The sequence below is a fragment of the Corythoichthys intestinalis genome, chromosome 10, assembly GCF_030265065.1.
Source record: "Corythoichthys intestinalis isolate RoL2023-P3 chromosome 10, ASM3026506v1, whole genome shotgun sequence".
Lineage (NCBI taxonomy): Eukaryota > Metazoa > Chordata > Actinopteri > Syngnathiformes > Syngnathidae > Corythoichthys > Corythoichthys intestinalis.
In genome coordinates this window covers 7000737-7017406 of record NC_080404.1, presented here as the reverse complement: position 1 = coordinate 7017406, position 16670 = coordinate 7000737, and the positions used below count along the sequence as shown (strand labels likewise).

The 16670-nt window shown below is 40.0% G+C and overlaps 1 protein-coding gene across 1 annotated transcript in view; it reads right to left on the bottom strand.

Annotated features, from left to right (window-relative positions):
- Positions 1–1149: 1149 nt before the first annotated feature.
- The window catches only part of npm3 (nucleophosmin/nucleoplasmin, 3), a 34124-nt gene continuing 18603 nt past the window's right edge, over positions 1150–16670 (bottom strand). Inside the window, exons 3-5 of the mRNA XM_057847750.1 lie at positions 10840–10959; positions 4677–4770; positions 1150–1415 (exon numbers count right to left, since the gene is read on the bottom strand). Coding sequence (XP_057703733.1) covers positions 1291–1415; positions 4677–4770; positions 10840–10959 — 339 coding nt within the window. The 3' untranslated portion in view covers positions 1150–1290. The remainder of the gene's footprint in view (positions 1416–4676; positions 4771–10839; positions 10960–16670) is intronic.

The window sequence follows — 16670 nt, the reverse complement described above, 5'->3', positions numbered from 1 at the left end:
TTGGCCATAGTTTTACATATAGTTGATGTGTGCACAGAGATATTGGACTGTGCCAGTGATTTCTGTAAGTCTTTAGCAGACATGCTAGGGTTTTATTCTGCGCTCAACTTTTGGCATCATCTTTGGTGGATGGCCACTCCTTGGGAAAGAAGCAACAGTGCCAAACTATCTCCATTTGTAGACTTCTTTCACTGTCAATTGATGAACTTTCAGACTTTTAGGGATGGTTTTGTATCCTTTCCCAGCTTTATCCAAATCAACAATCCTTGATCGCAGGTAGCTCTTTTGACTGAGCCATGTCAACATCAGACACCGCTTCTCAATCAGACATTTCTTACCAGATGTGTGTTTTATAGTGGGCAGGGCAGCTTTAAACCACTCATCAGTGATTGGGCACACAGCAGACTTAAAATGTGTGGTAAAAATTGGTTTCAATTGCTCTTTGTCTCCTTAGTAAGAGGGTTCACTTATTTTTTTCCCCCTTCTGTCATTGTTTTCATTGCTATCCTCATTAAAATATGAAAACTTACAAATGTTTGATTGTAGTTAAAGCACACTATTTTCATCTTTGTGATTTTGACAAAGATCAGATCACATTTGATGTTGATTTTACGCAGAAATGTAATTCCAAAAGGTTCATACCACTGTATCGCCATCAATGGCAGCCCATTAGTAAAAAATTTAAAAATGTATTTTAAAAAACCATTAAAAAAAAAATCAAATTCCAATCATCTGAAAATGAAGTTATCAGGCCTGATTTCCCATCACGTGATTGAATCAGGGACATCCCTACTACGTAGTTATGAGTTACATAAAAGTGATTTGACAAAACAAAAACGCCAATCTAACTTTCAACCGGACCTTTAGAATCAACTTTGAATAGTTGAATAGAACTTCTTCTGATATCCTTTTACTTTGGCAATGGCTGTTTAAGGTAAAAGTTAGCAAAAACAGCTTTGGTCGCTGGAGACGCTTTGGGCTCATTATATCCAGTGTTATCGTCAGTGACCAATGAGTGAAGCCATTTTCCATTTGCCCAGTCTCTGGTGTCATATTCCGTCTGCCAACAAATTACATAAACTAGAACAAAATCACCGTGCCCAGCACGAAGCCCATAGGGGAGGTTGAAGAATTTTACGTGATGTACACAGAACAGAAGCAGGTGGAGGCAAACTTTTATTTCCTTGCAAAAGAAGGGATTCAATTGTTCCATTCGGTGTACAAATACTTGGTCCATTAATTATTTCCTGAAATGTATCAACAACAGTGAAGAGAGGGCTAATGAGGCAGCTACTGCTTCTTCTTCTTCTTTGCTGGTTTAACGGGGCTGAGATCATCCTCCTCCGAGTCGTCTTCGTCGTCGTCCTCATCTTCATCCTCTTCTTCTTCCAAGTCGGACTCGTCAATCTCTGAAGCTGAATGTAAAAACCAAAGCAAATCACTTTTCATATGTGCCTTTCAGCCAAAACTTTTCAATGCAGATTGCTCAACTTAGCATAATTAGTTGACTGATTTTCACATGGTCATTATACATTATACAAATATGTAGGCCTAGTTATAGCTATAATTCCTGAAAATGGTTTGCCGTAGCAATTAATAGAATTTGTTTTGTTTCTCATTCATCTGTGAACAAAAAGAAAAAAAAGGACAACTATTGCCTACTATATGGCAATCTGTACCGCAATATGACTCAAAATACTTTTTATTTTAACATGCACACGTGTGCACAGCAGAAGCAAGGATGAGTTGTGTTGGCCACTCATCTACATTTTTCACTAGTAATAAATTTTAACTCAACCCAACTAGTAAGGCTGCAACAAATAATCGATTAATAAATTAGTTGACAACAAATTTGAACATCGATTTTTGCCGTCAGCTATGAGCCGTCCCGTTTGGGTCCGTATTCGTGTGTAATGTGAGGCTGCGCGCACTTCAGTGATTAGAGCAAAAAAGAGAGAGTTCAATGCTACACTAAGGTTAGGTTTAAAGATACACGATAATATCGGTCACCGATAATTATCGGCCGATAATGGCAATTATGACGTCACACAGATAATCCAGATAATTAAAAAATTCAACCGATAATGCAATCCGATAATTATATACTTGATTTTGCCTCCAAATGTGCTCAACCGAAGAATTCAGCACGCCGCCTCCTCAACCCCTCCCCTCTCTGGAGCCCCTGAGGGAGGAGGGGTTGAGGAGGCGGAGTTACAAGACAAGAAGTATTTGAATATTATGGCGGCTGTTACTAAAAAAACGACGCTCTCGCCATCTGCGAAACATGTACCGTACAAGTTCCACGAGGCAGAAAGAACGCGTCCTCATTCAAAACCACTAACCCAGCAGCCATTTAAAACTGCATCACAAAGAATTTTGGAACATATACGAGGCTGCTGCTAGCAGGATTGCTAAAGCTATTGTAAACACTAAGCTAAACTACAGGGCTTGTGACGATACAGAGTCGGGCTGTTTGGGAATGCAGCCCAAGGCGGGTGGTAAATTCCGACGGAGCACGCCGCTTTGGCCAGTCCGGCAGGCCGCCGCCGCCTCGCCATAGGCGGGGCGGGGCGGGCCGAGCCCGGTTCCCCGGCCTCTGGACCTCCGGCGAACACCCCGGTTTCTCGAGCGTTCCCCCAGGGCGTGCGAGCAGAGCCAGGACCCGAATACGCCGCGGCGAACCGGCCGGGGCGGGCGGGCGAATTATCCGGTACGAATGTAGCTGCCGCCGAGACGAGACACAGTTTTTTTTTTTTTTTACCTTAATGACACGAGAACCAAAGCCCTGGATAAAAGAAATAATGCAGTTTATACGACCACCATTCTTCATGAAAAAGTGATGTCCGGTAAGCAAGCTTATCATGACGGCACAGTGGTTATAAGATAATCTAAACATGGAGAAAACGAAGTCAGCCAGTCAATAATGCATTCAGAATGTAAAATGACGAGCGGTCAGATGACTTTGTAACGCTGCCTTTATTTTCGGCTTAATAAAACTCAGGCACAAAACAACACGCACACGGATGCGAGCACCAACTCCGTCCAAATAGTACTGCCGTGTAGCAGTTTAGCTGCTGTAACGCAAATGTCGTGAAAGCCGCAAATGTAAACAAAGCGCTGCAGAATGGGTACATGACATCTCGCTCTTTTGAGGTAATCATTTTCACAGTGTGCAACAAAGCATATAACATTAGCAATCACTTTTCAAATTATTTAACTTATTTCTTTGCTCAATTACAGTCACAGTAGATAGTCAAATTCTTAAATCAATATTCTGTAGCCACAAATATTATTCAAAATCTTTCCTTCTTCAAGTTTTTTTTTTTTTTTTAGGATTAAGTATAATAATGTATTGCTTAAAACAAGGATGTTAAGATTATTTTCAGCTAGCTATTCTTCTTCCAAGAAATCTGAGAGAAATACACTTGAAGCGATGGCAGATAATTTCACTTATTGCCAATAGATTTACACTTAAAACTGACTAGTTTTAAGGAGGTGTGTTTTGCAGCGGATTAATGTTATATATGTTAGGAATGGCTTACTTTTAAACGCATTTTTGTGCAACTTAGGTATTTACTCTGTAAGTAATTGTTGCCAAAGGTTTACCATTACACAATGTCAGACAATCTGTCATTATTTAGATGTTTGAATTGACGACTTGTTCATACATTGTGTTGAAAAAAAGAGCAATAAATTATATTTTTGCACAGTAATATTTTCTTTTGTGTATACTTTAAAATTTTACATAAATCTTTTAATAGAATTATCGGCTTGACATTATCGGTTATCGGTTGGAATGAGGAGGAAATTATCGGTATCGGTATCGGTTGAAAAATGCATTATCGTGCATCACTAGTTAGGTTGCTAAATCAATAATATTAATAAGTGTCGAGAGTTTGTCTTTTGTGTTGTTAGATCCGGTGTGCCTCTGTCAGAGGTGAGTAAATGAAGCAAATTTAATTGTATTGTTTGTATTTGTTGAGATGTTAATACTCAGCACGGAGCGCTAAACTAGTTAGCGATGATGCTAATCAGTGTCTTAAGTGTCCGTTTGTATTGTTTTGGAGAAGCATATTAGCACTTTGAGTTATTGTTAGATAGTAAAATTGTCTCATTTCATTTTCCACACACATAAACCCATTCATATAACAGCTTTGAAATTGGACTTGGACTGTATTGATGAACAACTGTTTTATAATGAAATGTGGTTCATTAATCTTCCTCCTCCTTAATCAATTTTATTGTTTAGTTTGTTTGACACAATTCATATCAGCGCTTTGCCCACATGATAAAAAATGTGAATCGGCAGCATTTTTTATTAACATTTGAATGAACACTACTTTTGTCTTATTTGTGTACTGATAAATTCTTTTTCTGTTTTATACTCAGAACCTTTATGAAAAACGTTCACAATTTTTATGTACTTCAAATAGTACGGTTGTAGGCTAGGGAGTTGTAATAAAATATTTTTGAAGAAAATAGTCATCCATTGTCTTCATTGTTACCTACAACGTGCCTAAAACAACTTTGTTAAATTGTGAAGGCAATTGAAAAAAGCGACATTTATCTGATTAATTGTCTGATTAATCGATAATGAAAATTAGTTAGTTGCTGCCCTGCCAACTTTTTCGAAAAAGACACAAGTGACATTGCCAACAATAATGTAGCTGTGTTACCAATTAAATGCAGGCCACTGATGGTCACTGGTCCTGAGCCAGACTTCAAGCGGATCGTCACCGGTGCCTTGAGCTCAAATTCACCCAAGCTCACCTGAAGAAAGAATGGTAGCATAAAGTATGTCAAAGAAATGTAAGACGTGCAAAGTTGTTTATTCACACACAATTTTATAGAAACAACCAAAAACAAAATGAAGAATAGTTTGTATTTGTTAACAAGACTTCTGAATGAGCCACTAAATATCTGTAGACACTTCAAACTTTTCTCCCCTCATTATATTATAATCATTTTACATTGTCTTACCGCTGGCTGATGGCAAAAGTGGACATTTGATAGAGGTGCACGATATCCATTTTTTAAAAACCGATATCGATAACTTCCTGCTCATCAAGGCCGATACGATAACTGATAATGTATATATAATTTTTAAATGTATATTCACCTGTGTTTTTGAACACCTGTAGGTCAAAAATAACTAGTGGTTGATTCAGCATATATTTGCCTTTGACCGAACCAGAATTTTCATGATGACATAAACATTATTATAATGAAAAAAACAAAGACAAGAACAGTTTTGACTGAAAAAAAAGTGCCCATATTAATTTTTTCAAATAAATATAATTTGAGTCAATCACAATCAATCTGTCGATATCACTGACGATGTGTTCCCCTGAACAATGAGCACTGATCAAAACAAACAAACAAACAAACAAACAAACAAACAAACAAACAAACCCAATGGGTATTGTGCTTTGTCAGCAGATAAAACATTTGGTGCAACAGGCGAGGAGACTTTTGTGGTCTTGGTCCATGAAACAAATTTCTTAACCTGGCAATTATAGGACAGGAAGCCTATCAATAACCAAACAGGCCTTTCAAGAACTTGTAAACATAACACTGTAAAATGCAAACATTTGCTAACTGCCATAGTAAGGTTTATACCGTAACTCAGTGAAGAAAAAATGCGGCCTCTAGAACAGTAACAAAACTTTGCATACTGGCAAAACAGGAGAGGAAACAAACGCACACATCCCAATCAGACACCGTGGTAAAAATATTATTAATAGGCCCGATAACATATTGTTATCTGATTTATTGGGATGACGTCATAATTCCTATTATCGGACCGATAATTATCATGCACCTCTAACATTTGATCAGAAAAGCAATCACTTTTTGGAATAAAAGAGGACGTGGAATTCAGTGGGTGCAACGCAGAGGTAAGGGAAGCTCAAATAGGGAGAGGAGAACTCCCGGGAGAGGAATTTGGCCAATGTTGCACCACGACCGAGCAGCACAGCTAAGCGAGCATCGAGCGCCAAGCATGCTGCCATGGTAAGCAGAGTGGACTGGCCGGACGGCATTACCCTGGTTTTACACCAGGTGCGTCTGCGGCGCTGCCAACGCATAAACGCACCGCTAACGCTCACCCCTAATTTCAACAGGGTGCATTTTACGACCAGACTGTCTGTGGAACGGCTCAATCGGTTCATGAGAGAATAACCAGAGTCCTCATACGAGTCCAAGATTAGCCGGTATTTATCTATTTATGTTTAACCTCTCTTGTTCAGCTGCTTGACACAGAATGGGAATCTGACTGTCCTGAACAGTTTTAATGTATCACATAACGAACGTACGATATACTCCCACTGTGATGATTATTCATTGCTGGGGGTGTAACGGTACACAAAAATCTCAGTTCGTTACGTACCTCGGTTTTGAGGTCACGGTTCGGTTCATTTTCGGTACAGTGAGAAAACAAAATGCAAAATATAAATGTGCTAGTTGTTTATTATTTATTATTAATTCGGCTCAAAGAGTAGCGGGTATTTAAAGATAATCCAACAACAATTTGCCTTTCAGACCCCGCGTATTGCTCAGCTTTCTTTCTGAAAGGAAGAAAAAAAAAGTCCTGTCCCAAAGAGAAAAGCAATCCCAATGACAAAGATTTTAACATGTATTTTACAAATGAAATGCCTCAATGAATCTTTTTTTTTTTTTTTTTTTTTTTAAATGAACGGTTTTCAAAAGCTTTATTGGTGGATTTTCTCAAGTTAAAGCACCACACAGAAATTCATTCATTCATTCATTCATTTTCCATGCCGCTTTTCCTCACGAGGGTCGCGGAGGTGCTGGAGCCTATCCCAGCCGACAACGGGCAGTAGGCAGGGGACACCCCGAACTGGTTGCCAGCCAATCGCAGGGCACAAGGAGACATACAACCACTCACGCACACACTCATACCTACGGACAATTTAGAGCGTGATGTGCTAACCACTAAGCCACCGTGCCGCCCCACACAGAAATTAATAAATTTAATTGTGTAAGCAGGCTCTGTGTACAATTCTTATTAATAACAGGTGTTTTAGCTCATTTCAATTTATTTTATTTAAATGGGCTATTATTTATTTTATTATGTGTTTATATTTTACAAATGTTATGTAGTGTTCATTTCTATTGGCAAGGCAAGGCAAACTTATTTATATAGCACAATTCAACACAAGGTAATTCAAAGTGCTTTACATCACATGAAGACCATAAAAAAAATCACATTTAAATCAACACAACGTAAAAACCAAGACAAATGATCGCATTTAATCACAGAATAAAAATAAATAAATAAAAATAAAACAAAAATAAAAATAAAGCAAAAACTACTACTACTAATAATCATTGAAATCAGCAATGGAGATAAGCACAAGAGGAATAGAAGGCAGGTAGGTTGAAATATATAGACAGTTATGGATATGCAGTGCCAAACAAAAGCGTTTTTAGCCCTGATTTAAAGGAGCTAACAGTTTGAGCATACTTCAGACGTTCGGGTAACTTGTTCCAGAGGTGAGGAGCATAATAACTAAATGCTGCCTCACCCTGCTTGGTTCTTGTTCTTGGAACATGCAGAAGACCCGTTCCAGACGACCTTAGGGGTCTAGATCAGGGGTTTTCAACCCAGTCCTCAAGGCACACTGTGGGTCCTGGTTTTTGTTCCAGCCGATCCAGCAGAGACAGTTGAACCAATGAGGCTTCTGCTAAAACAAGCCACACCTGACTGCAATCAACTGATTGCACTTGTAAAACACCAGATTGGGGAAAAAGTGTTGTCATCTTGTTTGGTAAGAATGAAATCCTGCACCCACAGTGTGCCTTAGTGGAATAGGTTGGGGACCCCTGGTCTAGATGTCTCATAGGAATCTAACAAGTCAAGCATGTATTTTGGTCCAAGGCCATTAAGTGTTTTGTAGACGAGCAGTAGTATTTTATAGTCTATCCTTTGACTCACTGGAAGCCAGTGTAGCGATTTCAAAACCGGTGTAATGTGGTCCAGCTTCCTTGTATTTGTGAGGACTCTGGCTGCAGCATTCTGTACTAGCTGCAGTTTCCTGACTGATTTTTTTATCAAGACCTGTAAATATACCGTTGCAGTAGTCCAATCTGCTGAAAATGAATGCATGCATAAGTTTTTCCATGTCTTGTTGAGTCAGAAGCCCCTTAATTCTGGTTATATTTTTTAGGTGGTAATAAGCGACGGACGTTAGATGGCTATCAAATTTTAGGTCTGAGTCAATAATTACGCCAAGGTTTCTGACTTGATTTGTAGCTGTAAGTGACATTGTGCTAAGTTGGCTGCTTATCTTTGACCTTTCCTTTTTTGGCCCAAAAATGATCACCTCTGTCTTCTCCACATTTAACTGGAGAAATTTTTTATTGTACATTTTATGTTGTATAACTTTAGTTCCTATGAGAATATTAGTTCCTACTTGTTTTGTTGTGGTAGGAGGGTTTTGTATTGAACACGGGGGCGTGTTGGTTATTATTATAGCAGAGAAGACAGCAGTAAATCAACAAAGACAAGTCAACTGTGCCCCGATCTACCACTCAAGAGATCTGATGGACTCAAAAAGTGGGTTACGATTGCATATTAGTTTGAAAATCGACCGAATCCACCATATTTTTACACGAGTGACTTCCGGTCTGCCCGATCATAGCTACCGGTAGTAGTATTGACGCAAGAGGGTCGAGTCTCGAGTCAAATAACAAACTCTGCCGTTCTTTTCGCGTGCGTCGCGTTGAACCGCGTCTAACACGCGGCCGCACTGCGACTGGTGTGCATTGGCTGACTGACTTTAACGTCCGCGTTTCACTGCGTTCTCGCGGCGGCCACGCTGTCGCGCCGTTGACGTTTCTGGGTTATACTGTCCTACCGTGTTGGTCCTCATTATAGTAGAGAAGACGGAGTAAATATAATCTACACAAAGAAACTGTAACCCGATCGACTCACAGCCTCGAAAAGTAAGGGTTACATTACGTCAGGAAGTCGTTCGGTACGCCACCGTTCCGAAACGAGCACCACGTACCGAAACGGTTCAATACAAATGCATGTACAGTTACACCCTTATTCATTGCGTTTCTTTTTTACGAGAAAGCGAATTAAAAGAAGGAGAGAGAAGAGAAGAACAAACAACAACAAGAAATACATTCAACGCCTACACTAACTATGAATATAGTAGCGCTGTCGTTAGCAATTGTATTTCCGGTTGACACTATATGGGGGCCCGATGACGGAAAAGAATCAGAAAGAAATGTGATTAAGTGGGGTGGAGCGCACACAAATCTGCAATGTGAGTTGTAGAACCCAGTATTGTGTGAATCACTTGTAAGTGTATTTTGACTTCCTATTCTATGCTGCCTTGTCGCTAATCCAGACACACTCAGGTAGAGAAACTAATTGCACCCAGTCATGCGTGAATCCCATCAGACATGTGATAGTCCTGCAGATAAGTGGAAATGCTGCGCGGGGTCGCACCAAGGTCATGGCCGCTCCACTGCCAATCAGGGGGCCACCGTCATCCCCCTGGGACACAGGGTGGTCCCCCGGACCATCCGCACCCACATTAACGGGCCTTCAGGGAAGGGATATGGGGATGCGCTACCGCCCCCCACACCTGCCCCACCACTGCCCATCCACCTGGCTCACCAGCCACTGCCGCAACCCCCCCCAACCGACATGGCACACCGCAGGACCCCAACAGCCCACTGGGCTAGACCCACCCGGAATGGGTGACACACCGCCGATTCACCGGCACCCAGCCAGCAACTCGCGCCGGAGCCCAAAGAGGATACCCGGCCAGAAAAGAAGGGGGAAGGCGGAAGCATGAGCACGCCGAGAAGGCCAGCGCGGGACCCGAGAAGGAAAAACAAGTCCTACGCCAAAGAGAAACATAATTGCAATGACAAAGAAAGATTTTAACATCTATTTTGCAAATCAAATGCCTCAATGAATCATTTTTTTTCTTAAGAAAGGTTTTAAAAAGCTTTATCGATTAATTTTGTAAAGTACGCACGAGGCAGAAATTGATAAAATTAATTGCATGTTATTTTGAAAATTCAGTTCGTTTCGGGTGTGACGCGTTTAACCGTTCTGGGACGTGTCTGAAATGCAGCCGCCCATAGAATAACTTAGTTTATGGGAGTTTAGCTTTAGCATTCGCGCTAGCAGCAGCATAGTATTCGTTCCAAAAATCTTTGTGATGCAGTTTTAAATGGCTGCTGGGTTAGTGGTGTTGAATGAGGACGCTTTCTTTCCGCCTCGTGGAACTTCTGCAGTGCATGTTTTGCAAACGGCGAGAGCATCGTTTGTTTCACACTCAGAAAAATGAACCCATCCTAGTGAGAGCCGCCATGATATCGCCTCAACCCTGTTGTGTAACGCCGCCTCCTCTATGACGCCATACTCCTCAAGCCCTTCTCCCTCAGGGGCTTCAGAGAGAGGAGGGATTGAGGAGCCGGCGGTGGAGAAGTGGACAAAGCTGCTTCGGTTGCGCACATTTGGAGGCTACATCAAGTATACAATTACCGGATTGCATTATATGTCTTTTTTTTTTTTTTATGTGGATTATCTGTGTGATGTCATAATAACCATTATCAGCTGATAACTATCGGTCACTGATATTATCGTGCATCTTTAATTAGTATGTTACGTTCAGTAAACTCTGGGAGCTGCCAGTACCAGCCATTTTTGCCTTTCATATCCCGAAATTTGTTTCGTAACAAGAGGCAATATTTTCCTGCCGTAGTGCGTCTTAACCTGAAAATTCTGTATGTAGAGATGTTCGTAAGTAGAGGTACCACTGTATGTTTAAAAACAACTGCATTAGACAATACCATTGGGAGGCAGTTGATGTGGAGGTTAGCAATGGGCACTGAAGTTGTCTTTCCTTGGTGATTCATGGCTGTAACCTCCACTATGTTACTCTCCTCCAGGGCATTTTCCCCCAAGCATACCTGCAGGAAAAAATGACATTAGATAACATTTCATTGGGATGATCAGTTTGATTTTAAACTTAGACATGGCGCGGACATGTGTATTTATGTTTTAAAAGAATTGGTAAATACCTACAGTGAGGAGCAGAAGTATTGGCACCCCTTGTGATTTTGCAAGATCACCCACTTAGCAAATAGAGCCTGAAATTTCAATCATAGATTCATTACCATTTATGTACATCATCTACCAAAAGCGCCTAATTGAAGTGAAAATGGCCAAGGGACATGTTACCAAATATTAGCGCTGCTGTATGTATATTTTTGACCCAGCAGATTTTATCACTTTTTTCTGTTCACCCATAATAAAGTCATAAAAGAACCAAACTTCATGAATGTTTATTGTGACAAAGAAGTATCTGTTCCAATCACTCTATCAGAGAAAAATCATAGTTGTAGAAATAACTGGAAACTCAAGAGAGCCATGACATTATGTTCTTCACAAGTGGATGTAAACTTTTGACCACAACTGTACATTACACCATTTATCCTCTTCTTTATACATACAGTTTTCCTGCCCCCTTCGCCAAAAAGCAGCCCCAAAGCATGAGGCTTCCACCCCCATACTTCACAGTGGGGATGGTGTTCTTGGGATTGGGCCCATCCGCCTTTTTTGCCGTTTTCGTTTGCACCCAAAAAATTACTTTGGTATGGTCATGACTTCCTCCCATGACTCCTTTGCGTCATTCAGATGGTCCCCGGCAAACTTCAGAAGGGCCTACAACTGTATGGGCTTCAACCTTCTGGGCAATGCATGATTTTAAACCATTGCACCGTAGTGTCTACCGACAGTAGGCTTTGAAACTGCATCCAGCGCTCTTCGGGTCATTGACCAGCTCCTGCTGTGTAGTTCTAGACTAAGTGATGCCCCACGAGGAGAGTTTACTTAGAGCCCCAGTCCGAGGTAGATTATCAGTCACGTGTATCCTTTGCCATTTTCTAACAATTGTTCCAACTACCGATTTATTCTTACTAAGATGCTTTCCGATTGTCCCATAGCCTTTTCCAGCTTTGAGGAGCTCAACACTTTTTTCTCTGCTGTCTTTCGAAAGCTCTCTGGTCTTGCCCATGGTAGTAATTGGATTATGACTGACTGTGGGGTGCACAGGTGACAATATTGAGCTCAAATGGGTGCTGGGTGGGTGGTTACTCATGAGGTAAAGGTGGACTTTTTTAAGGTAGACTGACAAACTCTTTGAGTGTCATAATTATTGCAGATTCTCAGGGGTGCAAATACTTATGAAGTAAGTAACAACATTAACTATTTTTACAAAATCATGCAATGTGATTTCTGGATTTTTTTTAGATTATGTCTCTTTGAGTGGAAATCATCTATGATTGAAATTTTAGACCTCTATTTTCTAAGTGGGTGAACTTTCAAAATGCAAATACTTCTGCTCCACACTGTATATGAGCAAAAACTATGTTTATTTGTTTTCTAGACGCTTCAAAGGCTTTTGCCCGTATGAAACATAGGATGTTGTTTTGGAAATTAAGCCAAGCAGGGGTTCCCAATGACATCATAAGAATTCTTTCATATTGATATACTCATCAAACCATGCAAGTGAAGCGGGACGATTGTATATCTTCCCCATACAAATTAGCAATAAGGTCTGATCCTATCTCCAATTTATTGAATTCGTATATGAATGATGTGTCAGAACTGTTAAGGAAGTTTAAAACCGACTGCATGGTTGGTGGAGAACCATCTAATATATGCAGATGGCTGTGTTATTTAGCCCAAGTTCAGCTAGTCTACAGCAGCTGCTCACTAGTATGGGGAGTTATACAAAATAAAACACTATGATTCAAAGAGTGTCACTATGATTCTAAGAACCAAGGAGGATAAACGGTTGGTTTGGTATGGTGCTGTAGTCAGGTAAAATACCTCAGTCATATGATCACAGGCCCATTTCGACAGTAAGGCTAAAAAGTTCATTTGTTTGTTAAAAAGGGCATCAACATGAGAACAAGTGGGGGTGTTGAGAGGAATGTTGGGAGAAATATTTAGTATTCATAAATGTGTCCTCAGTTTATGTGAGAGGATGTATCCGCATGTCGGTGGAAATTAAACACGCAGAGTCTTGGCTGAAAGACAACTTATTCTACGTCAATTTTTCCTACGAATGCAACGTTGAGCTGCAACCACCTCAACAGGATATGTCCAAGCCAATGTTTTCTCCTGGAATATTTGGTCAGTGCTCTGATGAGGTCAAGCTCGCCTTGTTCAAGGCCTATTGTACACCCCTCTACAATGTGCATCTGTGGTCTCTTGTTGAAACGGCCCAGATGGTGCAGAGCCTCTGAAATGTTTGTAGCTGCTCGGGTAAGTACTCTCCAGTCCGTTCTAAGGGTGCTGATGTTCAATTTTATTAATTGTTTGGAGGGTTCTATAAATGTGGTTGTCTTGGGCCTGACTGACATTTTGCACAGATTTACACCCTGCTTGTCACTGTTCTGGAAACACTGGTGCATTTAAAAGTGGGTCACCAGGAAACCTAGTGTTTTATCACTGTAGTTTACTTTTTTTTTTTTTTTTAAATTGACTTTTTTTTTTCAAAAGCATATTGTTCTTTCAACGTACAATACGAAGAGATTTTACAGATTTCTGTTGCTTTTCCTTTTCACAAACAAAATGAAACAAAACAAAACAAAAAAACAAAGACCAAGGAGCAGGGAACCTATTACATCACTATACTTACATGCAAGAAATCATTATGTATGAGCATATATTAATCAAAATCACTTTGTACAGGCTTAGCATATTGTGTCCATTTTGTCCACATCACATAAAACATGTCCAGTTGTAGCTTTATTGCGTAGGAGAGCCTCTCCAAAATAAAAATCTTTCTAACGACCTCAATCCAGTCATCTGTTGTTGATCTTTCAGGTTTGAGCCACTTTCTTGTCAATGCTTTTTTGCTTGCAGCTAATAAGATTTGAGTTTCTTTTCATTATTGCTAATTTGTTGCACGTTTATTTTGCATAGGTACATGGTAGCAAAGGACATGGGGATGTCAAAATTAAAAAAAAATTGGTAGGTGATAATGAATGTCCAACCAACATTCCTAAATAACCGCACATTCCCAGAATATATGAAAATGATTTGCTCTGCTACTGCTGGATCTCCAACATGCATCTCCCATTCCTTGATATTTTTTCTGGACCGGTGTAACAAAAAACCTCAGTGTGTTCTTTCAACAAAATTCATGCCAGTTGCTTGACCTCCTCGTAATCCATTGTGTGTTACATATATCAGTCCATTCTTCTTCTGTAATAATACTCCTCCCTTCTTTTTCCCATTTCTCCTTCACATAATGTGTGCTCCCCTTTACTCATCAGTAGACCGTTATATAATTTAGACAGTATTCTTGTTGGGTGAGGTGATTTCGTTAGAGATATAAATGTCTGTAAAAAACCCTTCAGCAACATCTTTTTTAAATGTTTTGATTTATATAGTGCCTGACCTGTAAATACCTGAAAAAATCATCAGAGCCCAATCCATGTTTTTGTTTTAAAACTTAAAACGGTTGAAGTGCCCCTTCGTGGGTGAATGATTTATAGTCTGTTAATCCTTTTGAAATCCACAGTTTGAATCTGTTATCATACTTATTGGGGGTGAAATCAGAGTCATAGGCACAACATCTGTACATTTCTGATTGCCTTTCTAAATTGCATATTTTAATTAGGGGTGCACGATATCCATTTTTTGAAACCGATACCGATAACTTCCTGCTCCTCAAAGCCGATACCGATATTGATAACCGATAATAAATATATAATTTTAAAAATGTATATTCACCCGAGTTTTTGAACACCTGGAGTTTAAAAAATAATAATGGTGGACTCAACACAGATTTGTCTTTGATCTCACCAGAAATTTCATAATGACATGAACATTATTATAATGAACAAAACAAAGACAAGAACAGTCTTGACTCCAAATAAAGTGCCAATATTTATTTTTTCTAATAAATATAATTTGAGTCAATCACAATCAATTAGTCAATATAATTGAAGATGTGTTTCCTGAACAATGAGCACTGAACTAAAACAAACCCCACAGGTATTGTGCTTTGTCATCAGATAAAAATATTTGGTGCTACAGGAGACTGTTGTGGTCTTGGTCCATGAAACAACTGTCTTAACTTGGGAGACAGGTTAGGACAGCAAGCCTATCAATAACCAAAAGGCCTCTCAATAACTTACTAACTTATAACTAACACTGTAAACATTATATAGTAAGGTTTATCATTCATTTCTCAAAACAAAAATATGGTAGAACAAAAAGGATTAATGGCTTACCTTATAATAATCAATATAAACGGCAGTGAGTGAACCCATATTCAATAAAGTATGAGGTTTATTCTCTGCACAATAGGCCTGAACAATATTGGTGTATTGGCATTTTAGCAAACTCAAAATCAAGCCAATACTGAGTACACTTTCAGAACCTGAATGTACGCATAGGCTACCGGCAATGAACTGCCCACATGGATGGTTTTAGTTTATCACCAAACAGTCCACTTTCCAATGCAGCTCATGGTCCTATGGTAAAAAACGTGTGTCCACCAGGTGCACTAATTAACAGTGGCTCTCTAGGCGCACCTTCATAGTAAAATACCTAATGAAATTGATGGTGCCCCCTGGTGGAAAAAACAATAAGACAGCTTCAAAATAAACACATTGACGCACTGAATTGTGACAGTGAATATGGCTTCTACACTCCGGACCCTAATTGTGCGTTACACTCCACAATTACCCAAAATATTTAAAGCCATTTAAACTCAAAATAATATATTCAATGAAACCTAACACCCCTACATATTTTTTTTTTGTTTACATTTTTTTTTCTTTTAGCTAAATTGAGTTTTCTTAATTTTGATCAACTCCTCTTGTCTTGCATTCTTAATCAGTCCTTTTCATCTGTTGCCTCCAATAGTAGACACAGCTTTGTTACAGGTCGTTCCAGTACAATGGTCTTCGTCTGCAGCCGCACAGTACGTACCAGCCCTCTGGCATCAGGTTTGGCCTCCACGACCCTTCCAAGCATCCACGAGCCTCTGGGAGCAGTTGCATCCGCAATTACGACAATGTCTCCTGGGACTAGATTTCTCCTTTGCTTGGACCATTTCTGCTTTTCTTGCATCATAGGCAGGTACTCAGAAATCCATCTGGTCCAGAAGAGTTCAGCCATATACTGCACCTGCTTCCACCGCCTTCTGATGTATAGATCTTTCTTCTCGAATAATCCAGGAGGTAACCATGGCTTTCCTTTCAAGAGATGTGGTTTGATGAGAGGTCTTCAAGATCGTCTGGCTGCTCTGAAATGGTAGTGATGGGTCTGCTATTCAGGATGGCTTCTGCCTCAGAAGCCTTGATGATGGTTTGCAAACAGTCCTTTGACTGTTTGCAAACCATCATCAAGGATTTGCTGATGCAGAACAGACTCGAGTACTTTCCTCACCATGCGTATTAGACGTTCCCACACCCCGCCATGATGGAAGGCTGCAGGGGGGTGAAAGTTCCATGTTACACCTTCATGCAGTAAGGCACCTTGCATCTTGTTATGGTTAAAAGCAGTCGGAGCCTCTTTTAGTTCTCTGTTGGCTCCTACAAAGTTTGTCCCATTGTCAGATCGAATACTAGACACTGGTCCTCTTCTGCAGATAAAC